The 15,203-nt window shown below is 42.9% G+C and overlaps 2 protein-coding genes across 5 annotated transcripts in view; both read left to right on the top strand.

The window, feature by feature from the left end:
• The window catches only part of HLH54F, a 174,329-nt gene that overhangs the window by 5,024 nt on the left and 154,102 nt on the right, over positions 1 to 15,203 (top strand). The gene's annotated exons all lie outside the window — the stretch shown is intronic.
• LOC137245715 (transcription factor grauzone-like) lies at positions 6,716 to 13,820 on the top strand. Of its 4 annotated transcripts, XR_010951390.1 has the most exons (6): positions 6,716 to 6,810; positions 7,112 to 7,248; positions 7,303 to 8,225; positions 8,306 to 8,687; positions 8,765 to 9,021; positions 12,611 to 13,820. XR_010951390.1 is itself a non-coding variant. In XM_067776808.1 (5 exons), the coding sequence occupies exons 2-5, from the start codon at positions 7,126 to 7,128 to the stop codon at positions 8,957 to 8,959; spliced, it is 1,623 nt and encodes a 540-aa protein (XP_067632909.1). In that variant the 5' UTR covers positions 6,716 to 6,810; positions 7,112 to 7,125; the 3' UTR covers positions 8,960 to 9,614. The 4 variants fall into 4 exon arrangements, 3 of the variants coding, with proteins under 3 accessions (XP_067632909.1, XP_067632911.1, XP_067632910.1); XM_067776808.1 differs by lacking the exon at positions 12,611 to 13,820 and having other exon boundaries at positions 8,765 to 9,614; XM_067776810.1 differs by lacking the exon at positions 12,611 to 13,820 and having other exon boundaries at positions 6,741 to 6,810; positions 7,095 to 7,248; positions 8,765 to 9,614.

Here is a 15,203-nt window from a genome sequence, read left to right as displayed (position 1 = left end):
GGGGTGGGGCCGCCCTCCACCTTTGCTTCCATAGGCAGGTTCCGATAGAAACTATGTCTTGGCCGGATCATCATCTTTCTTCGCATAACATGGCCTAGCCAGCGCAGCCGCTGCGTTTTAATTCGCTGGACTATGTGGATGTCTGCGTATAGCTCGTACAGCTCATTTAGGCGTTTAATATAATAAATCAATTTGTATATTAAAATATAAAATAAATGTACATATATTATTATTAATCATATATGCAATACTTCTATATCGCTACAAAAGGCTAGATTCATTCCCAAACATCAGAGTGCCGATATATTGCTTTTAAAGCGTTTTTTTTTTTTTGTATTCAATAATCGAATGTACCTAAATTTGAATTTTTAACACGCTTTTATTAGCTTCGCCTGTATGTAACGGAATCTTTGGGCTTAATTTTCACCGGTTTCTAGAAGTCTGATTAATTTGAAACTTTGCATACGTATCAAGGACCGATGACAATGCATTAATTCGATGGTGTGGTGACATAAGGTCAACGGCCATAAGGTTGTTGTGGTTGTTGTAGCGATAAGGTTGCTCTCCGAAGGCTTTGGGGAGTGTTATCGATGTGAATGTCCTTTGCCGGATACAGATCCGGTACGCTCCGGTACCACAGCACCATTAAGGTGCCAGCCCGACCATCTCGGGAACGATTTATGTTGCCACATTAAACCTTCAGGCCATCCCCTCCCTCCCCACCGCCAAGTTCCATGAGGACCTTGGGGTCGCCAGAACCTCGTCTGTTAGTGAAACAGGATTCGCCGCGGATAGGTGAGATTGACAATTATGTTTGGAGAAGCTATATATTGCGCTGGCAACCTGAAGGGTTGCGCTACAAACCCCTTGAATCTGGTATTTTAGTTGCCTCTTACGACAGGCATACCTACCGCGGGTATATTCTTACCCCTTTAACCGCTGGCCATATTACCACTTTGAATGGCCATAAATTTGATTGAAACTTTGCACACGTATCAAGGCTCGTTGACAATGCATTATTGTGATGGTGTGGTGACGTAAGGTCAACGGCCATAAGGTTGTTGTGGTTGTTGTTGTAGCGATACGGTTGCTCCCCGAAGGCTTTGGGGAGTGTTATCGATGTGATGGTCCTTTGCCGGATACAGATCCGGTACGCTCCGGTACCACAGCACCATTAAGGTGCCAGCCCGACCATCTCGGGAACGATTTATGTTGCCACATTAAACCTTCAGGCCATCCCCTTCCTCCCCACCACCAAGTTCCATGAGGACCTTGGGGTCGCCAGAGCCTCGTCTGTTAGTGAAACAGGATTCGCCGCGGATAGGTGAGGTTGACAATTAGGTTTGGAGAAGCTATATATTGCGCTGGCAACCTGAAAGGTTGCGCTACACACCCCTTGAATCTGGTATTTCAGTTGCCTCTTACGACAGGCATACCTACCGCGGGTATATTCTTACCCCTTTACCCGCTGGGGGTACGGCCATAAGGTCAATTGGCCTTATTACCACTTTGAATGGCCATACGTTTGATTGAAACTTTGCACACGTATCAAGGCTCGATGACAATGCATCAATGTGATGGTGTAGTGACATAAGGTCAACGGCCATAAGGTCAATTGGCCTTATTACCACTTTGCATGGCCATTAGTTTGATTGAAACTTTGCACACGTATCAAGGCTCGATGACAATGCTATAATGTGATGGTGGGGTGACATAAGGTTAACGGACATAAGGTCAATTGAACTTATGACCACCCCAAATGGCCATAGATTTAAAACCTTGCACATAATGCGAAAAACGCATTCCTTTATTAATGATAGAAGTGGATGGATGGCACATCTACGAAAGAGCATACAGGAGCCCTTTTTTACACGCTTTTATTAGCTTAGCCTGTATCTATTTATATATCTATGTATCCATGTGTGTATGTAACGGAATCTGGAGTGGAGCCGAGAGCCCCGGTAATGCAGAGCTCCAAACTCCGTTGCAACTTTTGAAGCATTTTAAGATAGGTACTTTTAGCTAGTGCAGGCCACCAGACCAAGGCACCATAAAGAAGAATCGGGTGCACAATGGCTGAGTAAATCCAGTAGGTCACCTTAGGGGAGATTCCCCAGGAGATGCCAATTGCCCTCTTGCAGGTGAACAGCTCCGCTGCTGCCTTCTTGGATCGCTCCACTATATGGTCACTCCATAATAGCTTCCTATGCAGAATGACTCCCAAATACTTGACTTGATCGCTAAACGCTAAGAACGTACCCTCAATTCTTAGCGGTGTAAGATTTGGTACTTTGTACCTCCTCGTGAAGAGGACATGCTCGGTTTTATCCGGGTTGATTTCCAAACTTGCGGCGGGTTGTACTCCTAGAGCAGCTGGGTCCGTTGGCGTCACTGGAACCCAGGCTCTAGCCCTTGGTCGTGAGGGGATATCACGCGCCTCCACTACCTTGAGGCGCGCGCCCGGATATACCACCCCTATCAGCGTGACGGTGGTCCTATAGAGGTTTACCGACCTGGCGTCGTCACAGGCAATTAGCTTGACATTGCCCTGGAAGCACCCTGCATCGGTGTAAGACGGCGGTGGACCAGGGTTGTCTTTCTTAACCTTAACGGCCACCGTAGCGAGCGCGGCCTCGATCCACTTCCACTGTTGTTTCGGGATCCTGCCATCTTCGCTGCTTTCGTCTATAATGCCAATGATCTGCCGACCCTTGGCAATTTCGGCGAAAGACCGCGTCCAGCCTCCCTGCGTCTTTTTTTCAATTAAAAAGAGTTTATATAACAGTAGTAGAAGGTCAAACAATCATTCATAGTTAATCACCTCAAAATAAAATTATAATAATAAAATTTAAGTTATTAACAGAATAATTTAATTCACAGCAAAAAGCGGAAGGTGCTTGATATTGAATGTTACAATCATTCTATTGGCAACTATCTGAGAGGAAAGATATGAAATGTAGTCAAATGCACCCCACGGTGCTGGTTCATCAATCAGATGTCTGTTGGGATGCTCAGGTTTCTGGGTATTCAACAGGAACTGTTTGGTCAGCATCTCATTTCTCTCCCTGATGGGGAGTATTCTCGCCTCATTATGCAGAGTTGTTCTGGGGACATAAGAAGACAGCCCGTGGCAATTCTGAGAGCAGTATTTTGGCAGGCCTGTAGCTTCTTCCAGTGGGTAATTTTTAGGCTTGGCGACCATATGGGTGACGCGTAGCACGTAATCGGCTGGCTAATTGCTTTGTATGTAGTCATGAGCGTTCTTTATCTTTTCCTCAGGTACTGCCAGCGAGGAATTTGAGGATTTTGCTACGGCTCTGAATTCTCGGAACAATTGCGGCTGCGTGCTCACCAAAATGTAGATCCTGATAAAACGTCACACCCAAGATTTTGGGGTGTAAGACAGTCGGTAGCGTAGTGCCATCGACGTGGATGTTCAAAATGGTCGACATTTGGGACGTCCATGTTGTAAATAAGGTCGCGGAATATTTAGTCGGTGATAATGCCAGTTTTCGCGAGGCGAAAAAACTGGGGAGATCAGGGAGGTAGCCGTTTATTTTATTGCATAGCTCATCGATCTTTGGGCTTGGGCCTGTGGCCATTATTGTACAGTCATCGGCGTAGGAAACGATTGTGACTCCTTCCGGTGTTGAAGGTAGCTTAGATATGTAGAAATTAAACAAAAGTGGGGATAGGACACCACCCTGTGGCACCCCTTGTTTAATTGTCCTTGGTTTTGATGTTTCGTTTCTAAATTGCACCGATGCCTGCCGGCCACCCAGATAATTTGCGGTCCACCTTTTAAGACATGGGGGAAGGGTAGACCCTTCAAGGTCTTGCAGTAACGAGCCATGGTTGACCGTATCAAAAGCTTTTGATAGGTCTAGCGCTACGAGTACTGTTCTATGGTGGGGGTATTGATTTAAACCGCAATTTATCTGGGTGCTAATGGCATTTAGCGCGGTGGTAGTGCTATGGAGTTTTCTGAAGCCATGCTGATGAGAGGCTAGCTGCAAATTTGCTTGGAAATAAGGGAGCAAAATGGCTTCAAGCGTCTTTGCTACTGGCGATAGGAGAGATATCGGACGATACGACTCTCCTATGTTAGCTGGTTTCCCAGGCTTTAGTAGCGGGACCACCTTGGCCATTTTCCATTTCTCGGGTATGACAAAGGTGGAAAGAGACAGGTTGAAGACATGCGCTAAATATTTGTAACCCTCTTTCCCTAGGCTTTTAAGCATCGGCATGGCTATGCCGTCTGGGCCCACTGCTTTGGATGGTTTAGTGCGACCAACTTTTCCGACTTTCTGTTTATGTGCGTGTCTATTGGCTCTCCGTCTATCTTTGTCGACCGTAGAATGCATTATATATTGTCGGCAGAAAGTGCTCGCACTTTTTCGCCAAAGGCGATGGAAACTTTGTCTCTGTGCTTAGTCGGATTCGATAGGGACTTTACGGTGGACCAAAGTTTACCCACACCGGTAGAGAGGTTACAACCTCTTAGGTGCTCCTCCCATTTCGCCCACTTGTGTTCGTCCACAAGCAATCTGATACGCTGGTTTATATCCCTTATTTGGGGGTCACCTGGATCAAGCTGTCTTATAAGGTCACGTTCTCTCGCTAAGTTTGCGGCCTCCGCCTGGAAGTGGGCCGGATTTCGGGAATTCTCCCAGCGGGAGGCGTGCCGAGGCGGATTCAATGACCTTAGGGAGGGCACGCCCCCTTGGCGGGCATCAGTCGGGATAGGGAGACAGCAAAGAGGTTGTCTGTAAAAGTTTTTATTCTTCCCACTTTCCTTTTTTGAAGTTGTATGAAAGTGCGTTTTTCGGTGACGATGAAGTCGGCGGTACGCTCGAGCGAAATAAGTATAGGCAGGTGGTCGGATGCCAATGTTACCATCGGCTGCCAGTTGACGCAGTTTACGAGTTCTGCGCTCACGATTGAGATATCTGGCGAACTGTGACAGCTTCCTACCATACGTGTGGGGGCGTCTCCGTTTATTGTGCAGAACGTCGTTTCTTCTATTTGATCCGCCAACAACTCACCCCTAATGTCCGGCCGCAAGTTTGAGTGCCATAAATTGAAATCGCCTAAGATAATGCGATTGTTGCCAGTGAGTAAGGCTCTGATATTAGGGCGGTATCCACTGGGGCAACAGGTGGCAGGAAGGATGTAGATGTTGATGATTTCTAGGTATGCATCGCCTGACCGGACAGATAGGCCTTGACGTTCTAAGACATTGTCCCTGCGGTCGATGCCAGGATGAAATATATAATATTGCACAGAGTGGTGTATGATAAACGCGAGGCCGCCTCCATTTCCGCTCTCGCTGTCTTTCCTGTGGACATTATACCCAGAGCAGGGCTGCAATGCAGATCTTGCTGTGAGTTTAGTCTCTTGAATCGCAGCAATGCGTATGTTGTGCCGCTTCATGAAATCGACTATCTCCGTAATCTTCCCAGTTAGTCCAATACAGATTAACTGCAGAATTCTGAAGTGCATAAGGGGAGACGCCGCCACTCTGGGGGTAAGTGACGGGTGACTACGCCTGGGTTGTGGAAGGCCAGGACGCAATTGCTGTTGTGGCCCTGGGACTGGGCGTCCTTGGGCAAGCATTGGGGTACCCGGATGATTTGGGTTTGCGACCTAGCAACATGGCGCGATGAAACCCGTCGGGGGGTTGCCGTCGCGGAGACCAGAACATCTAGGAAAGTGGCACCACCCAAGGTGGGAGCTGCAGGGGCGGATGTCGCAAACATATATATTCTGTGCTGGCAAACGGTGCAAACGGAGGTAGGGACTAAGAGTCTGTTTCCCTGACCTACACGATTGCTGGCGGAAAAGAGGGGTGGAGAAGGCGGGGGCAGGGGCTGATGCTCAGCATTGCTACTGACTCTACTACGAAGGTAGTAGTTATGAGTGGTAGCAGCTGTTTGAGTTGTTGGCGCCGTGGGGCGCGAGCAGCAGCGGGTACTTGTTGTGGCTTGCTGAGCAGCGGGCTGCTGGCAGGTAGTGGGGGGGCGCTTAGGCGTAGACTACGGGACGCCCTTGCGCGTGAACAGCAAGGAGCCACAAAATATTTATAAAAGTTACGTGGACGTCGGGTTTTGGGATCAAGCCCAGAACAACCTGTCCGATGCAACCATCCCATACACGAGACACACTGAACAGAATATTACCATCCTAAAAAGATTCTTTTCCGGCAGAGCAAAACCATTTCTCAGGACCGGGGTCAGGAGACGGACCCGGATTGGATTCGATACCTTCCCGGAGTAAGAGAATATGAAGCAGTCCTGCTGCAAGGAGCTGCTGGGAGGATGACAATTTGTGGGAGGGACGCAACAAATTAAATGGGGTCACACTGAAATGACAGTCCTTGGTCGGGAAAAATCCCGAGTCGTTCCGGTACATAGAACCGACTGCCTTGGGAAGCGTCGGCATTGCCGTCGGCCCCTGTTGTTAATTATTACCTTTTTTCGCCTTCGAATTAAAAATACTAAGGCCAACATCTCTCCCGATATTTTTGGACGCTTATAAGCAGTCGACCGCTGTTGTAAATTATTATCTTTTTTAATTTCGGCTTCAAAACTGGTCTTTTGACCGGTATGTGAAGATAAACGGCCTGAATCCCACATTAGAATATGGCTTTGTATTGTTCAAACTTCATGTTAAGAAATTCGTGTGCTTTTCAACAGTATTCACCCTGTGCCACAGCTGTGTGTCATCTTTGGCTGTGTGTCGAAAACTTGAAGTGGCGACGCTGTTTAGTAGTAAACAAAAAATTATTAACGTTATGTTTTGGTTTTATTGGTCTGTAAATAATTAATTATTATATTTGTTGTCTTCAATACTAACTTTATTATTTTTGTAAAATGTATATTTTACAAGTTATATTATATTAAATAATTATACATAGAAAACGAGGAAATCATGGGTTTTGAAATAGTCGGTTATACGGTCTATGAACTTTGTGTTTTCTAATTTACTCGTTTTCTATGTATAATTATTTAATATAACTTGTAAAATATACATTTTACAAAAATAATAAAGTTGGTCTTGAAGACAACAAGTTAATATAATAAAAAATTATGAAGTTGAATTATATCGCTAGGAACAATCACGAAAATGTTTAATGGACTGTGTTGTTTATTATGTTTGGAAAGTTCAAGTGATCAAATTGAATTTGATGGCAAGGATGGGCACGGTCTAAACAGCAGGGAAGTCATTGAACTGCATTTTAAACAAGAGGTGAGTGGCTGACGTAGTAAGGATATGCTTTCAACAAACCGAAATCTCTCGCAGCTGTTAATGATGTCTCAAATTGAAGCTAAAGCCGTCTGTCGAAAATGTTGGCAATTAGTACAATCATTCCATGAATTCTATCTGCATGTACAGCAAGTTCACAAAGAGGCTGCGATAACATTAAAAAATATAAGAACTGGAAAAGAATCAGTGGAGATAAAAGACGAGTTTATTAAGGAAATACCAACACCTCCACGCCGCCGAAGAGGAAGACCTATACGAAACGAACCACAAGATCACACCGCTGCATCTTGCGACACTGATTTACTACTATCATCACCACTAAATGAATGTCAGGTTAAAATTGAAGAGCTGTTAAAACCAGATTCCACTAATGCCAACGACAGCTGCGATGATGTGTTACCAACGACACTCATAAACGATCCATCTTTAGAAGATGGTTGTGTGGACACTTCTGTACTTGCAGCAGCTGCAACAGAATCAGAAGAAATGGAAAGTGAAGACGAAGATCTCAGAGTAGTGAGAAAACTTAAACGTACTAACAAAAAAACAGCTGAATCAGATGCATACATTGCAAAGAAAAATTTTAAATTTTCCTGCAGCATCTGCCATATTCCCCTAGCAAACTTTAAAGGATTGAGAACTCATTTTCGTATTCAACATAAAACTAAAGGTTTTGTGCTATGTTGTGGAAAAAAATTGTGTGAACGCAGTGTATTAATTGATCACATACATTTCCACGAAGACCCAGACTACTTTAAATGTAAAGATTGTGGAAAAACAATGTCTGAACGTCGAAGTCTTGAGTTGCATTTACAATATAAGCATGGCAGTAGGGAGCCTGTCCACCAGTGTTCAATATGCTCTAAAGGATTCTTCCGCGCTTCTTGTCTTAAACAGCATTATAATACTCATGTTACAGATGATGAGAAAACTGTGCCGTGCTCAAAATGCACTAGAAGGTATATAATATAGTCACAACATACAAAAATAACATAGCAATTGACAAAAGGTGTCCTTTTTTGATTCCATTTATCATCAGATTTCCAAGCCACGTAGAGCTAGGCAAACATATGAGGCATACACATTTAAATGCTTATGCGAAAATTTGTGATATATGTGGCATATTAGTAAAGGGACGCCCGGCATTCGAACGACATCAGGCCGAACATTCAGGTGTGCCACGCAAACTAATCAAATGTGATTTATGCGATGCCGCACTTACCACAAAATATGGTTTAGCGCGTCATATAAAAACGATGCACACTCAAGAGTATCAAACACCACAAGTTTGTCCGCATTGTTCCAGAGTCTCGCCTTCATTACAAGCTCATAAGAACCATATCAAATATATGCATTCTCTACAAAGAAAACATATATGCAAATTGTGCAACAAATCTTTTAAACGGCTCACCGATTTTAAAGTATGATATTCTTATCTAAACATTTATATATTATATAATATACACACATTCTTTTAAAAAAAAAAATGCAATCGTAGGAGCATATGGCTACACATACTGGAGAGATGTTGTATACCTGTAGTTTCTGTCCACAAACATTTAAATCAAATGCAAATATGTATTCACATCGTAAAAAGAAACATTCAAAAGAGTGGGCGGAATTATGCGAGTTAAAGAAAAGTTCGGCAATATCTGCGAAAGAGGCTTTATCTTTTGAACAACAAAGAAACTAATGTAAAGTGGCTCTGATTATTTTTTACGAATATAGGCGTATGTATATATCTAATATATATATTGTAACGAATTTACTTGCAAATCCTCTTATTTGCAATCCTCTGCTAAGTTCGAATCACTAAACTGTTGAATAAATAACTCCAATATTGAATGATGGAAAAATGGCCTTTATTAAGTACTTCACAATAACACTCAAACTGTGCAACGAATAGCTTAATAACGAAACTGATATCTTAAAGGAAACTGACTTTCAAAATAATAGTGCTATTGCTCGCTAGATATCGTCTTACTCGTAACTGCTTGACAATTCAAATCAAACTGAATTACTTCTTACTCGCCTGCACTGCTTTTATAGTTTACGCTGCATACTTCTAGGCTCTTCGATTTCCAGAAGTTACTAGTTGTTTCGGCTACAAAATCGCCAGCCACAACTACGTGCACAAATTATTGCTCTCTCTTGTGACAACTCAGATAAGATATATGCATGTATTTGTGCATTGCCGCTCAGATGTTCGTATACGTACATATGTGTAGACGCAATTATTTATTCGTTTATGTAGATACATAATGATGAATTATTGATGTGCATTCACGTCACTGGTTAGCATCGCTTAGGGACGATAGCATCGCTCAGTGCTGCTAACATTCGTTACACTGCCCTCCACCTAAGTCTGATCGTCCCGATCAGACAAATCTCTCGATCTAAACGCCGCTAGCATCTCCAAATGAACCACCTTTCTATTTCGTGGTTTCCCAATGGTTTGTATGCGGTAGATGGAATTACTGATCTTCTTCACAACCTTGTACGGGCCTTCCCAAATGCACCGAATTTTGGCTGGAACACCTTTCCGCCGGAGAGGGTTGTTTAACAGTACCAAATCTCCCTCCAAGAACCCTTCCGAATTATTGTTCTCATTGTACCTGCGTTTGATCTTACTACTCATTATCCTTAGTCGTTTCCTCACACTCTGTTGTTTGATCAATGAACTACTTCGCAGAGCTTGCGCTTGACGGATTGGCTTGACAGTATCGTTCCGCCGTTTCCCAACAGAAGTGCGCGATGGCTTGAAACCACCCTTGCATGCTTCCTGCAAAATTCTTGCAGTCGTTTTAGTGCGTCCATTAGGGTTTGTCAATGCCGGTGTTTTTGTCGCAGGTACTTTTGATTTCGCTTTGTTTGGCCCATTCGTTTCATCAACCTTTACCTTTGACTTTCGTGGCCTTTGTCGACTTTTCTCCACCAGTACTCGATTACTGCTGAAACCTTTTTCCAAACTGAAGTTAATTGGCACATCCTGGTTCTTATAAAGCATCACCCTTTTCTGCATATCGATCTTGATGTCATGGTCAACCAAGAAGTCCACTCCCAATATGACTTCATCAACGATCTTCGCCACAACGAATTTGTGTAAAACCATGACCTTCCCAATCAGTACTTCACATATCACTTCTCCCTGGACTTGGTTATACTCGCCTGTGACCGTACGCAACCTTGCTCCAGGTAACGGTTTAACTCTCCTGTTGACTAATTCAGATCGAATCAAGGAATGAGATGCCCCCGTATCTACAGTCAGTACACGCTCTTTACCATCCACATTCCCTCTGACGGTAAGACTGCTTGATTTCCTTCCAATTTGCGACACAGATATCACAGGACATTCAATAGCCGGGGCAAGTTTTCGTTCTTTACATTCGACACGCTCTTGCTCATTTCCGCCAGCTTTGCGTTTACGGCCACCCACATTGTTGGAACTATTAGCACCAAGATCGCAATGACGTGCAATGTGACCTGGGTTGCCGCACTTGAAACATTTAATAACTCCGGCATTCTTCTGTTGAGATCCCTTCAGTGCTTCCAAAATTGGGTCTACCCACTCTGGCCTTTCTACTTCCACACGGCGTGCTTTGAAAACTGGCTTACACAGAAGCGACGCTGTTTCCTGAATCAGAGCTTGTGACACCGTTTCTGCGAATGTTGGCTTTGGGTTTGCGTATGTAGCCCGCTTCGTTTCCACATCTCGTATGCCATTTATGAAACTCTGGATTTTTACCCTTTCAGTGTATTCCACGGGTGCGTCTGCATTTGCAAGATGAGCCAATCTTTCAATATCTGAAGCAAACTCCTGCAATGTCTCATTTGCTTTTTGGTAGCGGTTTTGCAACTCAATTTGGAATATCTGTTTCCTATGCTCGCTTCCGTAACGTCTCTCTAAAGCGCTCATCAATGTTTCGTAGTGGTTCCGCTCGTACTCTGGGATGGTCTGTAAGATTTCCGCGGCAGGCCCTTTCAGTGCCACGAACAGAGCTGCAACTTTATCTTCAGCATTCCATTGGTTCACTGCTGCGGTCTTCTCAAACTGTAGCTTAAAGACCTGGAAAGGAACAGAACCGTCAAAGGATGGTGTTTTTACCTTTGGATTACTCGCTGAAACTGCTGGGCGATTCATTTGCAACTCCTGTATACGACCTCTCAAAGCTTCTATCTCGGCATCAATTTTGTCCTCGAGCTGCACAATTTTTGTATCCTGTGCTTCCAGCTTTGATGTTACCCTTATCTCCTGTGCCTCCAGCTGCGAGGATATGCGGGCCTCCTGTGCTTTCAACTGCTCAGCGAACTGCGATGTCATATATGTCTTTTGCTCTTCCAGTTGAGTTTCCATCTTGGATGTTATGCGTGTCTCCTGCGATTCTAGTTGTGATGCCATATATGTCTTCTGTTCTGCCAGTTGAGATGACACTGTCGATGTTTGAGCAGATATTGCAGCTAAAATCATGTTCAAGTCTGTACTGGTAACCGTCTGCGATGTTTCGTTCTTCTCTTCAATTTTTGTTGTCTCCTCGCCATCAAGATGAAAGACATGCTCTTCCACATCAATTCCTTCTGCTTCCATTGCTTCTCGTAGCCGTGCCTGAAGTTCGAGTTTAACGCCGCTTGTATTCAATCCACGGCTCTCCAACTCCTTCTTCAGTTGCTGGATCTTCAATTCACCGAACTTTGCCATGTCCTTGTTGTCCTTTGGAATTTATTCAACAATCCCACTTCTGACACCAAATGTAACGAATTTACTTGCAAATCCTCTTATTTGCAATCCTCTGCTAAGTTCGAATCACTAAACTGTTGAATAAATAACTCCAATATTGAATGATGGAAAAATGGCCTTTATTAAGTACTTCACAATAACACTCAAACTGTGCAACGAATAGCTTAATAACGAAACTGATATCTTAAAGGAAACTGACTTTCAAAATAATAGTGCTATTGCTCGCTAGATATCGTCTTACTCGTAACTGCTTGACAATTCAAATCAAACTGAATTACTTCTTACTCGCCTGCACTGCTTTTATAGTTTACGCTGCATACTTCTAGGCTCTTCGATTTCCAGAAGTTACTAGTTGTTTCGGCTACAAAATCGCCAGCCACAACTACGTGCACAAATTATTGCTCTCTCTTGTGACAACTCAGATAAGATATATGCATGTATTTGTGCATTGCCGCTCAGATGTTCGTATACGTACATATGTGTAGACGCAATTATTTATTCGTTTATGTAGATACATAATGATGAATTATTGATGTGCATTCACGTCACTGGTTAGCATCGCTTAGGGACGATAGCATCGCTCAGTGCTGCTAACATTCGTTACAATATATATCAAATTGATTTGTAAAATACCTTATCTTATCCAAATGAACCGTCTATTGAATAAATAACCGTTGTAGTATGTAGAATTAGCTAGTTTTATGCATATAGAAACAGGATGTGAGTAATACTCACTCCCGCTATCAAATTTATATTTTTGTGATTTAAATTTTATTATAATTCTTTATAAAATTTACATACCGAAGAAATGAAACAGAAGGTCTACCGAATTAACAAAGTCACCTCTTAATTCTGCAATCCTGTTGTTGAATCCTCTGATCGAATTTTAATATACTGAATACGGCTTAGAACTTCAATTAAATTCACTAACTTCACTGAAAGAAAAGAACTGACTTCTTTATGCTTTACAGTGGTTTTTATAGACGTTGAATGAGTGACGTGATCCAATTATATTAATTATTAGAATGTGATTCCTCTTTAAAATACCAATCACCTGTTGGCGCCTGTAACTTTATTTACCTCAAATTAATTTGTTATTATGAAGGTAATCATTTGAACTTCATGCAACTTGATTATGTTATGTATGTAGTCATTGGCCAAATGACTCCGCATGAGCGTGTTTAATTATTTGGTCAATTGACTCCGCATATATAAGTTTGTAATGAACGTGGTTTATTAGGGTGTTCCATTATTTTCAGCTTTATTAAAATATTGGATTTATTGTTGTTGTTTTAATGAGATGTGGAGCCATTCCTTGATTATTGGACATTGTTGGGTTTTGGACGTTGGAGGTAGGTAAATGTGTAACTAACCCCAAAAATTCCGTGAACGCGGCCTAAAATATTTTAAGTCGAGGTGACAAAAATAATCAGCAAATATTCTCGTTATAAAGCTGCAGAGTATGAAATTTTAGTTTTTCTGTACTCACCCCTTTCCAGGTTAGAAAGCGGTTTGCTTATTTCACCGCACTTTGGTAGTTGTTAATTTACCGAAAACAGTATTTTAGGCATCACCAACTCCTATGCGATGCAGATGTCTAGGACATAATATCGGTTAGAGATACAGTCGCAAAATCCATTAATCTGCGCAATACATGTAGAATTTCGTTTAAGTGGACAAAAGGGAAATCGAAATTCAGAAGCAGAATTATATCGTTACTACTGCGCTTTATATAGCGCCATTAACTTAGGTTAACTTCAGTAATACTGTGTACCCTTTTTTATCCCAAAATTTTATTTCAATCTAGTTAAATATATATGTATCTATGACACTGTTTATTGTACTATAAAAGATATATTATCTTACTGTACTAATGTAAATTTTAATAATAAATCCTAATAAATTGATATTAAATTCTAATTGGAGTAACTAAATCTTGCCATTCGGACTCATCTTTTGTAGTTTCGAACTCTTACAAGAAACATTGGTCAAACATAGACTGACAAAGACAGATGCTTCCCTAATATACGTAATAGGAGCTTATATATATAAACAGTTTTGATCGTGCTCTAAACGGCGCCTGGTAGCGCAGCAACGAAGCGACACCAAGCAAACTCGATTTACTTTCCACCTGGTCCTTCCAACGGAGTGGGGGGTCTTACGATCCGTGATCGAAACTATTGTTTTAAATCACAATAGCTCAGAATTGGTGGATCGGATTAATGACATATGTGATCTAGCGACAAATAGTACTCTTTAGATTCATGACTCATTATAATTTTTGGAAATAGTTGGACAGTTGCATAGTTATCGTTTGAGTGAAAACGGTTTTCAGTCACTGATCGCAAAACGTAATTCGGGCCATACTACCTTATGGTCCGGAAATCTGTCCTTAGTGCAGCTTCTCACCAATTCTTCGGTACTGTTGCTGTTGTTGTAGCAGTGCTTCGCCCCATCCAATAGGTGCGATCGATCACAAATTGTCATCAATATCCTCTAGCGGGCGTCGAATGAAACTTGCTGTTTCAACAGGGGTGTTAGAGGCGTTGGTTCCACATTACAATTGAAGAGATGGTTGGTGTCATGTGGGGACACATTGCAAGCAGGACATACATTTTGTATGTCGGGGTTGATTCTGGATAGGTAAGAGCTTAACCTGTTACAGTACCCAGATCGAGGTTGAGCTAGAGTGACGCGCGTTTCTCTAAGGAGAGTGCGTTTCTCTTCCGCTAGGGGTATTTTTCTTTAAGGGCAATTCCTGGCATGGAGGTCCAACGCCTGTTTGTGGATATCACTGAGGGCCGTATTTCCTCATAATGCTTTCGGAGATTACCCCTTGAGCCCCTGGGAGGTGTAGCCTCATCAATAAGGTGGCTGTTAGGATGCCCAGGTTTCTGGCTATTCAACAGAAACTGTTTGTTCAGCATTTCAGTTCTATCCCTAATGGGGAGTACTCTCGCCTGTGTAGGTGGTGTTCTGTTGACATAAGAAGACAGCCCGTAGTGGTTCTGAGGGTAGTGTTTTGGCAGGCCTGTATTTACTTCCAGTGAGTAACCTTTAGGCTTGACGGACACATCGGGGCCCCCAGCGGGTTGGGGGCTTAGAATATACCCGCTGTAGGTATGCCTGTTGTTGTTGCTACAACCTCTTAGGTGCTCCTCCCATTTCGCCCGCTTGTCTTCATCCACAAGCAATCTGATGC

The sequence above is a fragment of the Eurosta solidaginis genome, chromosome 3, assembly GCF_040869045.1.
Source record: "Eurosta solidaginis isolate ZX-2024a chromosome 3, ASM4086904v1, whole genome shotgun sequence".
Lineage (NCBI taxonomy): Eukaryota > Metazoa > Arthropoda > Insecta > Diptera > Tephritidae > Eurosta > Eurosta solidaginis.
This window is presented reverse-complemented; position numbering and strand designations above follow the sequence as displayed.

Excerpts from the sequence above, each read along its gene's own strand:
- LOC137245715 (XM_067776808.1), top strand. The coding sequence starts at position 7,126 with ATGTTTAATGGACTGTGTTGTTTATTATGTTTGGAAAGTTCAAGTGAT. Across the intron at positions 7,249-7,302 it reads AACTGCATTTTAAACAAGAG|CTGTTAATGATGTCTCAAAT; the intron begins GTGAGTGGCTGA and ends AATCTCTCGCAG. Across the intron at positions 8,226-8,305 it reads TGCTCAAAATGCACTAGAAG|ATTTCCAAGCCACGTAGAGC; the intron begins GTATATAATATA and ends ATTTATCATCAG.